This window comes from Suricata suricatta, chromosome 14 (genome assembly GCF_006229205.1).
Source record: "Suricata suricatta isolate VVHF042 chromosome 14, meerkat_22Aug2017_6uvM2_HiC, whole genome shotgun sequence".
Taxonomy (NCBI): Eukaryota; Metazoa; Chordata; class Mammalia; order Carnivora; family Herpestidae; genus Suricata; species Suricata suricatta.
This window is the reverse complement of record NC_043713.1, coordinates 69470346-69483450: the sequence shown is the minus strand read 5'-3', so window position 1 is coordinate 69483450 and position 13105 is coordinate 69470346. Positions and strand designations below refer to the sequence as shown.

At 42.3% G+C, this 13105-nt stretch overlaps 1 protein-coding gene across 1 annotated transcript; it reads right to left on the bottom strand.

The window, feature by feature from the left end:
* Positions 1-2063: 2063 nt before the first annotated feature.
* YWHAH (tyrosine 3-monooxygenase/tryptophan 5-monooxygenase activation protein eta) lies at positions 2064-11274 on the bottom strand. The gene is made up of 4 exons (XM_029921609.1): positions 11222-11274; positions 10839-10923; positions 7756-7830; positions 2064-3525 (listed from the first exon to the last, which is right to left on the bottom strand). The coding sequence occupies exons 1-4, from the start codon at positions 11272-11274 to the stop codon at positions 2872-2874; spliced, it is 867 nt and encodes a 288-aa protein (XP_029777469.1). The 3' UTR covers positions 2064-2871.
* Positions 11275-13105: the final 1831 nt, after the last annotated feature.

Genomic DNA, 13105 nt, shown 5'->3' with positions numbered 1-13105 from the left:
AGCACCAATAAATTTAAACATCCCAAGTACTAATCCCTTCAACTCTAAGTGAAAACATTAAAGCACTGAAAGTGTCCCCAGAATGGGATGTGCGCGACATCCAGTTTTTTCTTCTCAATCCCAAGAGCATAGTAGTGTAAAGAACCATGAACAAAAATTTAAAGAATCTGAATGCTAGTCTAGGTTCTGTTACCAACTTTCCAATGACTCTCCATTCTCCAGTGAATGACCATTTCACTTCTCTGGAGTTTAGTTCCCCTGCTGTAACATTGAGATGACCCTGACAGCTCATAAATTTATCTTGACAATTTTTGAAACATGAGTATACAAAACTGGAAGGAAAGCTTTAAGATTATTCAGTAGAGAACCCTTCCAGGTTTGTGGCACATGTAATTTATAGCTCCCTCAGGTGCTTGCAAAGAATCCCATTAATCACTTGTGGGGCTAAAATTTATTTGTGTGTCCTTATGCCCCACACCCCATTCCCAGACCAAAGATGCCTTACACAGAGTACTTTGAGTTGAATGAAAACATATTACAAATCCTACACTTTAAGTAAAAACTGAGAGACGTTAAGTCTCAAAAAGTTGTGTGGCTTGTCAAGGCTGCCTGGAGCATGGCACTGCCAGACCCCAGGTGACAGCAGTTAGAACTCTGGATTAGAAGCCATAGCCATAGGCTGTCCTCTGTGGCTTAACAGCTGTGCTAATTCCAGGGGGTCCACAACCCCTGCACCTCAGCTTTCCTAATTTGCAAGGTGAAGACAAAATCCTAAACCGACTATGCAATGAAAACGTGAGGGCTTTTCCTAAAACTCTTCCTATAAAGAGCATTTCAAATTTATAAAGTTCTAATGTCTATATATTTATCAAGCCAAGTGTGTTGGCCACATAAAGCTGGTAATTTTAAAATACCTGACTAACTGAAGTAAAACTCAATAACCACTTTAGCTAGCAATTAGGTCAACCTGAAACAGTATTTTACAAGTACAAGGGTCCTACCTCTACTTCAGAATGAGAAAACAGGTTAAACTTCTAAGCTAAAAAGATCTGTGCCTCCACCACAATGCAAGTTCAAGGAGAGACTGGGTGATGGCATTTCTCACCAGTCTAGTGTCAAGCTTTAGTTAAGATTAAGGTATCTTAAGACCTATGTGTTATTGAACCAATCCACTTAATCACTTTTGGTCCTAGACACCAAGCTGCAGGTGGTAAAATCTGTGAGGGGCTCAAGTCCCCATCACCAAAAAATGAGCCTAGCTGGGGATGCTACGGCTCAAGAGAAGCCTTGATGTGAAGGCAGATGGGAGAGCCTAAGGGGTCTGGCCTTTTCCTTAACTCAGATGGAGGGCTTTTTGGTTTTCTTCTTTTTCTATTTTAAAGAATACCCAAAGCTTTCTTAGTAATAATCAGATTATTTCAAGGATCCAGGTTGTGCCCTGAATTAACATTTTATTATATTTAATACAGAAAGGGTATTCAGAAAATTTGAGGACATGTGTAAGTTCAGTATCTACTTTGAGTGTTAAATATCAACCAATGCTCCCATAGGGTGCGTCAAGCTACACCCTCCCAAGTTAAACACTGGCCTGACCTTTCATTGGTCAGGTGCTACATGGAAGACAGCATTTTGGTCTGCTCAGCTCCCAAACAACCACCAGGTGTCAGGAAGAGTGGGTTAGAGAGGCTATGTTGACTGGGTTCACAGAAAACAACTGAAAATTCATGAGTCTTATGTGTACACTGCAAAATATATAATGGAATCAGAGAGTGAGAAAACACTGTGCTAGGGGCACTGTGCTAGAGGGTGGTGTCCAACTCTTGACCTGAATTCCAGCCCCGCACTGATAGCACAGAGCCTGTTTGGGATTCTGTCTTTCCCTCTCTCTGCCCCTCTCCTGCTTTCTCTCTCTCCAAAATAAATAAACTTAAAAAAAAAAAAAAAAACTTAACTGTTTAAAAATGCTTCAGTGTTTGAGACTAAAACCAGGACTCAAAATGGTAATCTATTAAATAGCTCCTTTGGGGGGCGGGAGGTGTTGAAAAACACACATGTAGACAGAATATCCCCAAAGCAGCATTTATTTACCCATTGAATTCCAAAACATTTAATTTAGAAGTCTGGCATTTCATAATCACCCATCTTGATTGACATGGGCTGACACATGGCGCTGTCAGAATACACAAGGACAATAGCCAAAGAGTTACAAAAAATAAATCCGTGATTCTTAAACAATAGCAACCCAAAAAAAAAAAAAAGTTACAGGTATCAAAACTTTAGATGCATTGCATTGAAAAAGAAGGTTTGTGCACATCATAATTTAAGGAGGCAAAGGGGCTACTGAAACCTCACGTTAAAACAGTTCATTATGAAGCTGATGGAAAGCAGAGTGGTCTCCGTAATCAGCTTCCCTTAACAGTTTTCCATTAGCTGAAGAAAGAGGTGGGAGGGGTGAGTTCATTTTTTGCATGCACAAGATGTACTGCTTAACAAAACACTATCAGCTTGTTTTAAATGGATCATTTAAATATCAACTGTGGCCTGTGTTGGCTAATTCTCCTTTCTAAACTTCCCCAATGCCTTTGCTTGTATTTCACATAGATCAACAGGCATAGTAGAATGCCTCATTCAGAACCCACTTGTCTGCACAATTCGGAAAGGGAGCCCCTATGGGCTTAAAGCAACCATCAATCCAGCAATGCCCATGAAGATTTATCTGAAACTGCTTCCCAAGGGGCAGGAGAGCAGATCTGAGTAGCTGTGCTGCCAATACAGATAGGTTTAGCACTAGATATTTAGTGATTGTGGCAAGGAAGAATCAGTGATGACTGGGGTGGTGGGTGAAGGAAGGGCTAGGGACCCGAAGACTCTTCAGTTGCCTTCTCCTGCTTCTTCATCCTGCTGGTCGCTTGTCCAGAGGGTGAGGTTGTCTCGCAGCAACTGCATGATGAGCGTGGAGTCCTTATAGGAATCCTCGTTTAGTGTGTCCAGCTCAGCTATGGCATCATCAAAGGCTTGTTTGGCTAAGAGGCAGGCCTGCTCAGGCGCATTCTGGATCTCATAGTAGAACACAGAGAAGTTGAGGGCCAGACCCAGCCGGATGGGGTGCGTTGGCTGCATGTGCTCTTTGCTGATTTCAAAGGCTTCCTTGTAGGCAGCCTCAGAAGCTTCGACCACACTGTTTTTCTTCTCCCCAGAAGCTACCTCTGCCAAATAGCGGTAGTAATCACCTTTCATTTTCAGGTAAAATACCTTGCTCTCATACTGGAAATCATTGCAGTTCTTGATGAGGAACTTGTCAAGCAGAGCCAGGACATCATTGCACACTGTTTCCAGCTCCTTCTCAATCTTCTCCCTGTAAGCTTTAACTTTCTCCAATTTCTTTTCGTTTCCATCAGCCATGGTTTTCTGCTCAATGCTGCTGATGACCCTCCAGGAAGATCGCCTGGCACCAACCACATTCTTGTAGGCCACGGAGAGGAGGTTTCGGTCTTCATTGGAGAGAGGTTCATTGAGCTCTGTCACCTACAAAATCCCAGAAAGATAAAGACTAAGATCTGAATCCAAAAATATTAGAAATCTTCCTTTGAATCTAATCAACAACACTTCTCAAAAACAGGATTATGGACAAGCCACTCTAGGGAAAACCAATCAGACATGCTTCCTGTCTGAAGGAAGACTATGGTCTAAACAGAAGAAATAAATACTTGAAATGAAATATTCAGTGATAAGGGACTTGAGAAATTCATATTTATGATGTTGCCTTCATCTTTTAAAAAAAAATGTATTTATTTTTGAGAGATAGAGAGACAGATCAGGAGCAGGGGAGGGGCAGAGAGAGGGACACACAGAATCGGAAGCAGGCTCCAGCACAGAGCTTGACGTGGAGCTCGAACCCACGAACTGTGAGATCATGACCAGAGCCAAAGTCAGACACTCAAGCGACTGAGCCACCCAGGCACTCCAGACGTTGCCTTCATCTTGGTAGAGGTATAGGGATGATCATGGAAAGACTGTGGTGGTACACAGTAGTAGATGAAAAAGCCCTAAGGTTCAGCTATTCTGCAAAATGTATTGTCAACATTGAGATCAAACAATTCCTTTGCCAAATGTTCAAGGATTACAAACTAAAAGTACATTCCAGATTCTGCCTTCAACTGTATATTCTTAAAAGAACCAATCACACCTCCCTCAAATACATATTAACAGGTAAGAGCTTCACAGATGAGATCAAACACAGATCAAGTGGCCAGAGTTTTGCCCAGAGTGGTTACACAGAGAATCCCACTGGTACACCCAGACCTCGCCTAATCCAAACGGATGCATAAGTGACAATAATGTACCCCCAGCCTCTGCTGAAAGGAAGCAGTTACTCAGTAGTAAGCTCTACGCTGACTTACCTGACAGGAAACCCTGACTGGCCATCAAGGATGGAAGCACCATGGAGAGGGGAAGGGGGGAAAAGAGTAAGGGAGAGGAAAGGAGGCAAATCATGAGAGACTCTTGAATACTGAAAACAAACTGAGGGCTAAAGGGGGAGGGGGAAAGGGGAAGGGGATGTGATCATCATGGAGGAGGGTACTTGTGGGGAAGAGCACTGGGTGTTATATAGAAACCAACTTGACAATAAACTATAAAAAAAAAGATGGAAGCACCAATTACTTTAAGTGGAAATGTTACATTTCACAAGCTGTAGCTTTCTTTAGGTAGTTCTCCATTATGCCAACTCTAAGTGAGTCAGCTATGTAGTTAGCAGAAAGAGCACTGGACTTCTGTGTTGTTGAATTGTGTCCCTTAAACTATGTTGAAGTCCTAACCTCAGGCACCTATGAATGTGACCTTATTGGGAAACAGGACCTCTACAGATGTAATCAAGTCAAGATGAGGTCATACTGTATAAGGGTGGATCCCAAGTCCAATGACTGGTGCCCTTATAAGGAGTGGGAGATCTGGAGAGACCTACGGAGAACACCACGTGATGATGGAGGCAGAGATTGGAGTGATGTGTCTACAAGCCAAGAAAGGCCAAGGACTGCCTAGAGACACCAAAAGCTGAAAGAGCAGAAAGGAAGGATTTTTCCCTAGGGCCTTCAGAAAGAGCACAGCCCTGCTAACACCTTGATCTTGGACTTCTGACCTTCCCAGTTGCAATAAAATAATTTGCTGTTTTAAGCTACTCGCTTGTAGTACTTTGTTTGGCAGCCCAAGGAAACTAATACGGACTTGGAATCAGAAAACTTTGGTCTGGGCCCCTGCAAAGCCTCTTTAATAAAGTAGGGAGATTCCTTAATTATATGACTTATTGGTAAAAGTCTTTAATTTTCAGAAAAAAGGAAAAACACTTAGGAAACCATAAAACGCTGAGCAAAGAAAAATATTACTTAACCCATAAGGACAAAAACTCCTGTGAGGGGAAAGAGGTGAAAGGCCAGGTGCAAGAGAGAAAGTTATTAAGAACATATTAAAACAAACATGCTTTAACATGGATTGAAAAGACTGAGTAGTGGAGAATCAGAAATTCTAAAAAAAGAACCAAAACATTAACTCAAGAACATAAGCAACAAATATAATCATTATGTGTAAAATTAGAAAACTTGTGCCAAGTTCTACCAGCAACTCCTCCTCACCAACATACCCTGGACAAGATAAAAATACCAACTCTGTCTTTTAATTTCCCCATTTCCCTGTCCCCATTACCCATACTCCTTTGCTGTAGACCCCTAGCCCGAAATTGTCTCTCCTCCTCTGCCTACTCAATCAACCCAACCCCACTTTTTTCTTAGGTGTGGTCTTTGGCTACAGGCTGCCTCTGCCCATTCCCTAGGATGGCTGCCTGCTATCCAGGTTCCTTACCCCCACCTCACAGACATAAGTGGTCTCTATACTTCTCTCAGTGATCTCTCTCAGTCCAGGGCAATCTTCTGTCTACTAATCCAAAATCCATGCTCCCTTCAAATCCAGTTGAAAGATCTGTAATCCCACTAGTTTTCTCCTCCAGGGAGTTCCTTTAAACACATACATTATTAGAAATATAGAGACTTTATAGATATTTGTTACTTTGGTCTTTTAAGGAAGCAACCCTTATAAATAAAAATTCCATCTTGAATCCTCTGACAAATCTCAAAATGTTTGAATCTTCTCGAATGACTCACTTTTCCAGGGCAATATTCAGTGAAACATGAGGCAAGCACAAATTTGAGAGCTCCTTAGATCCTGCAGTTAAGTAAATCTGACTAAGGAACATTAAAATGCAAACGATATCCAAAAATCTTTTAAAATAAAATGCAACAATATCCATTAGAGTCACTATATACTTCACCCTGTGGCTAAGAAAGCTGCTTGTTAAGACTGCCACAAAGACACATCAAGGTGACTCCCCAGAGTGTATCATTAAAATTGAGTGCATATGTGAAATATGTTTATATATCACACAGGGTGTTTGTACAATGGACAGTATCATTACTAAAACAAAAACCAAAACAACAACAAAAACACCACCATAAGACACATCTGGAGTTTAGCCTGAGCTAGTTGTTTGACTTTGTCTGGGAATCAAAAGTAAAACAAGGGACATCAGCCTAAACAATTTCCAAGGACCTCTTCAACTCTAATATTCTAGGATTCCATTTTCCTGAGCAACAATAAAAGGTGTGGAAAGGCATAAGGTTGATAATTTTAGTTTAAATGAAATTTGGGTGCATCCATAGGTTTCAGGAATTCATGGAACTCTTCTCCATCAAGAAAAAACTGCCCAAAAAGGCTACTGGGCAATATTTATCACACCTTCACAAGCAAAATCATTTACTAGGAGTATTAGTGTTTATATAACAATCATCTGGTTTCCTCCCAGTCTGAATGAATCACTATCAGCATCAGCTGAGTATGACTAACAGCTAAGCAAGCATTGTTCTTAGAACCCCAGCCAGGGCCTAACTAGGAAATAACTGGATACATTTAAATATAGTATTTTTTTAATACTCCTGGGTTACAACTCAGTTACAAAAGGGAAACTTATGGAAGGAAGATCATTTCATTACTTGATTAGATAACTAAACTGAGCATTCCCTACATTGGAAAATGATCTAGCGAAGTGAAATCAGATGGCCTATTAAAACAAACAGGATTTACAGCCAGTCTTATTTGGTGATACCTACCGCAAATAACCTTCGTTAATGTTAGCACAGTTCCCAATATTTCAAATTCCAGACTAATGGAGGCAGGAGAGCTAAGGCAAGTCTGGTCATATGCTAAAAGCAGACACTGGGAGGAAATGTAGTGCAATGGAAAGGAAAACACTACTAGTCCCAACCACAGCTGGATGGTCATCTGCATGCATATTATATGGAGATGATTTAGTGCAGGCTCTACAATTATAAGTTTACAAATGGTTTCTAACTGGGAACATGAAGCAAAGACACAGAATTTGAGATAGAGAGGCCTGCACAATGGTTCTCAACCTTCTTTCTACTCCAGCCAGTTTCAATACATCCTCATTTCTGCCACACATCAGCTGCCCTCAGGGCAGCCATTCCAGACACTAAGTCTTCAAGTAGCTACACCACCTCTAAGGGGCTCCTCAACTCTGCACACAGCCTCTCCACCTTCCTGTTCTCCTGCCCACCTACCACTCCATTTAATCCTACTTACACTCTTTCTGCAAACCTTAAATAGTGGACCATTCCCATTTATAAAGGCCCATCTCTCCATCTCCCTTAGGATTGGACTCCAGGCCAGCCATTTGACTGATGGCCTTACCTTACAGCCCTTGGCTATGCCAACTCCCAGCCCAGGGCACTCACTCACGTCCACCTGACTTCCTTCGCTCTGGGACTACACAAAAGTACAGAAGCTACAAATAAGCTGGTAGGCTACTAACTCATTTATCTTCCTATGACAACATTCACTTACTCAAAAATTCCTAAGGGCCTCCTCCCACTAACTCATCAGGCAATAAACTATGTGTTTGTGAGTGAAAATAGACCCACCGCCAAAAATAGCACAGGGACTATTTGGGAAAATTTAAAGTTCTTAATCTGGAAAACATCCAACCTCAAAAGTAATACCGAGCAAACAAAAAACGACGCCACCGCATGTACTGCCAGGCCACATCACCAAAGTCAGGGTACACGTTTTTTCTCCTGAAGGGCACGCCCATCCTTCAGAGCTACACACACACATCCCGTCTTTTATAGTTACGTACACCCACTTGCTACCAACAAGCTTGCTTTTGATATAAGAGCTTACAACAGGAGAAAACGATTCTCATGTACAACTAAGTAAAAATAACCACTTCATAAAATCTTTAAGCTTCTTTGGCAGAGCCCTGTATGCATTTAGAGGAAAAAGAAAAAGAAAAAAAATGGTGAGCCAGAGGGCTGAAAGCTTTTTTGGCTAACTCTTCCCCAAGTTACTGTCCTCAAAGTGAGGATTCTACCTGGTCTCAAGCTGGCAAAGCACCCACCTGTCACCACTTGCCCAGGCCTGGAAAGACCACTCCCTATCCTCACCAGGGCGAGGCTACAGTTCTAGAAGGCCAAAGAGAAGCTAAACTTCAAGCTCAGAGCAGATGAATTCAGGTAGTCAATATCCACTTGAAGCTTAAATTAGTCAAAATAGCTACCTTTGTATCATGAAGAGATTGCCTTTTCTAGCTCTTGACATAACTGAACATTTTTGTAGGGATTGGCAAGGATTAAATACAACCCATCTGAATGGTATTACTGCATGCTACTGTCCCTGGGGGTACCAGCGCTGAAAGCTTCAGAAGCTGTGCCAAGTTCCGATCGAAGGGAAGTGCCAACGCCCACCACCACAGGGGAAAGCCACTGCAGCCAGGAGTGGGAAGAGCACCCTAACTATGGGGCAGAAGATGGGTGGCCTCAACCAGGACACTAGGAGGAATTTTACCAATAACCTAGACAATGAAATTTTACGGCCTATAGGCTTAAAAAATATACTAAAAGCCACATGGAGAAACAACTCATGCCAAGGATATGAAACAATTTCTTAAAATACCCCAAGTATAATTTAACAGAGTCCTGCACATCGTAATTCATAGCAGAATTCAAATTCAATTAAAAATTTGTTTCTTACACTAAACTCCCCTGCTATAGCTAAGACCCATTATGTAGTAGATTCTGTTTTTAATCAAACTTGGCAAAAATGACTTAACATCTGATAGATGAAATTATTTGTTCACTAAGCCCACTTGTGTAAAAGGCCTAGAAGTCAGTCACCATGATGACTAGTATACCAAAATATATACTAGAAATATTATCCCTGGGCCATTTAATAATGGCCACTTCACAGTGGCTGAAGTGAAAGTCCTACTTTCCAGAGTTCAATGCTTGGCTTTACAACTTGACCTTGAAAAAATTAACCTCTTTATATCCCATTTGTAAAATGGAGCTAACAACTATCCAGAGTTAATCCATCTGGAGTTTACTGAATGTCTAATAAATATGGTAAGTTCCATAAACTTGATGAATTGCAACCCAGAAAACACATTTGGGGTACCTTCTCCCAAACCATATTTCTAGAAGCGTGATGCTGCATTCTAATACTAATCTGAAATTCCAGACAAAGCTCTGTGAACTGTACACCATCTGAAGTCCTTTTAATTCAGAACCTTCTTTCCTTCCTCAGGCAAAATATGGCAAAGCAATAATTACATTACAAAAGAGCACTTAGTGGGAAATAGGACTCTCTAGTTTATTTCTATTTCAAACTACAGTACTGATGTGGCTTTAAGATTTCAAACTCACCACAATTTTGGTACACCTCAAAATCATCTTTAGTTTTAATACCTGCAACACAGGGTTAGGTCTCATCCCGAACCACTCAGCCACTCAGCCGATCTCTTTTATACACCACCTGCTCATTCCTCCACGTCCCATTAACCTCACAGCTGTTGGAATAAGAGCATTTTGCCCCTGGTTGGGCCAAGTGCCTCTTCCTCTCAGACTGTTTTCTTTAAGCGGCAGCTTTATTTCCTGCACTTGAGATTTCTATATTCAAGACCTTCAGACTTCTCTGTCCTTTGTCAACCTTGCAATCAACTACATATCAATGTTAAAACATACCATGCTACCCCAAATATTTTCATGTTTTATAAATTCACAATTACTACCTCTATTTTAATATAAAATAGATGACTCAGAGCAATTAAGAGACATGAATGAATCATGCCTATCCAGTACTCACCAGACATCTGGTTATGTACCCTCTTACCTTAAGTCATTGGGTCTAATGCACTGACATTTTTATCCCCCTTTATAGGCTTATTTCACTTTCTCTTAAGGTGTATTATACCATCTAGTTTTCAGAGGTTATGATTTGTTTACGGTCATTCCAAGCCTGGCCTAGAAAGGACCCGGGTTCTACAACGTCTCACAATGCTTCTTCCCACTGCTGCACTCTTTGTAAGCTGCTAGGTATGAGATGAGGAGATCTTGATGACACTCCTTTACTTCAGAAGCATTTCTTGCCTCTTCAAATTATGGGTGAGGCAGGGAATCGCCTTGATTTGAGGCAACTCCTCTGTCGCAATATGCATGATTTTTCTTAAGGCTTACCAACACCATCGACACCATCCTCCAGGTGATGCTGGTAGCATAAGGAACATCAATGATTAGACAGGTATTATCAGGTGACCATTTAAATAGTAAAGAAAACAGAAAACAAGTTAGAATAAAGACTGAGATCTGACTTGATATTAACAACATTACTAACTTCACATTTCAAAAGACTTGAAGCCAAGAGACATTAGGTTTCAAGGTTACAAGAGTGGTGGCATCAGAACATCTCACTCAGAGTCTACCCGTGAGCAGTCTACTTACCTGTCCTTCCACCACCCCTGAAGAAATCCCACATAAATACAGAGGGTTACTAGAATTCCCCTTTTCCAAAAGCTCTATTTTAGGCCTACAATATTAATAAAATGGAAACTGAGTCTTTCCCCAGTAACATTAAGTATTTAATGCACAATTATCAATAGGTAAAACATAAGTAAAGGTCTTCCACTGACACCTGTCAAGTGCTTTCCAATGCTTGGCATTTTTAAAAACTAGCTACCTTGAAGAAATGGTTTATCACAATTCTCAGAATTAGAGCTTGGACTGATTTTCAAATGCTGGATGGCTGATGCAACCCATCCATCATTTAAGATACAGATATTAGATTCCCAACACATGGAAGGGTCCATTGATTTGCAACATATTACCTTAAAGCCTCAGAGAAAATCTGTGAACACAAGTGTCTAGCTGCAGGAACCATTATTCGAGGCTGCTTATGAAAAGTAGAAAACCAAATTTTTTTCTCTCCCTAAACTGTATTTCATTCTGGTTACATCTCTCAATCCTTTCCTTAGTTTTCATTTCAAGTTGCCTCACATTTCCCAGAGCTCCAGAATGTCCTTTCTAGTCATTTCCCCTTAATTTCAATTCACCTTTATTCAAGCCCCATTCCTTCTTTATTCCCAAATGGCTCCTAACACTGAGGTCTTCAAGCCCCACTCACAAGGTGAACAAGGACCTCACTAAAATGTCCAGAGAGGTCTCAGCCAGCACAATCTCAGTACACTCTGTTACTGGGGAGAAGAAACTCACTTAAGTGTGACTTGCTGTGTGGTCAGAAGTGGCTCTTATCCCAAAGAAAATGAAGCTCAGAACCCCTTCAGAGGAAATGGATTCAGTTGTTTCTGGTCCCCATAAATTACAAAGACTTCAGATCCTAGACCTAGACTGTCTCTGGTTTAAGACTATCTGGCCTGTGATAGCATGCCAGTGCTCAAATGGGGACCACCTATGAATAAACAAATGAGTGGCAGTGGTGGTTTTCAAACACACCGAGGGCAAGGTGTAACAAGGATACTACAGGAAAAATAGCTCTTCAACTCTCTTAGCTGGATACTTATAAATATTGACCTCAACAATACATTTCATATGACATTAATATCAAAAGCCTTAAAAAAAGCTTTTCAAATGATTCTGAAATTTTAGGGAGCCTCTCGATTTGTAGATTTCTAAGAAATCTCACAAGCCCAGCAAAAGGACAAATGAGCCATAATTCAGGCCAGTAATTCTCAAGCTTCAGTTCGCTAAAAATTGCAGTGAGCGCTGGTTAAGGTGCAGATTTCTGAGTCCCCAATCTAGAGTTGCAGAATCTTTATGTCTAAGGTGGGGCCCAGGTGGATCCTCCCAGGTCTACGGAGGATGTACACCGGATGAACATGGCAGGTTGGTGGCCGCCAGCTGTAACTGTACCATTGTGTGACCTTGACGCAGGGAAGTAATGGTGATTTAGAGAAAACGTAAAATAATGTTGAGAGGCAGGGACAGTGCAAGGATAACCGGAACTCTTAGTCTCAGAAATGCAGGTGGTGCCTAATCCACGGTATTTGCTAGGGTGTGGCTGGGCATGACTCTTTCACCGGAAATCACGCTGCAGAATCGATGTATAGGGACCTATGAGGGTCTCCGGAATGCAAAGGCATACAGATTTGTTTCGCCAAGAAGTCACGTCTCATTTTAATCCCCAGGCAGATGCTCCCCACATCAAATCTGGTAATCGGGCCCCACACCCGCTGTCCCCCGCCCTCCGCCCTCCCGCCTGCGTCCACGACTAGACTGGAGGGTGGGGGTCTTCACACACAAAGCCAGACCCCGGGTATGGGATGATGGAACGAGAACGTTTCCGGCGAGCAGGGCAAAACAGATCAGAATCATACACACTTCAGGTAGTGGCAGAGAAAACCAGGAGAGACACGGCGCCACCCACTAGGTGATTCTTTATTACAAGTTGGGGTATAAAGGAAGGAGAGAGAGAGGTGAGCCCCCAGATCGAGCAGAACAGTCTAGAACGAGGAATGTGGCTCTCACGTTTCCTCGGGCATCCCCTCCCCCAACCCAGGGCTCCGAGCTGGGGTGCCGCGACCCCTGCCCGCCCGAAAGGGGGCACAGTCCCCCGCCTGCAGGAGGGCATTGTCGCCCACCCATTCCCGTAGGGCTCCATTCGTCCTCGGAGACCCCACCCGGGCCCGGCCTCAGGAAATGGCGGGGCGGGCGCGGGAAGCGCGGGCTGCTGGCAGGCGGCCGCGCCCAGCGAG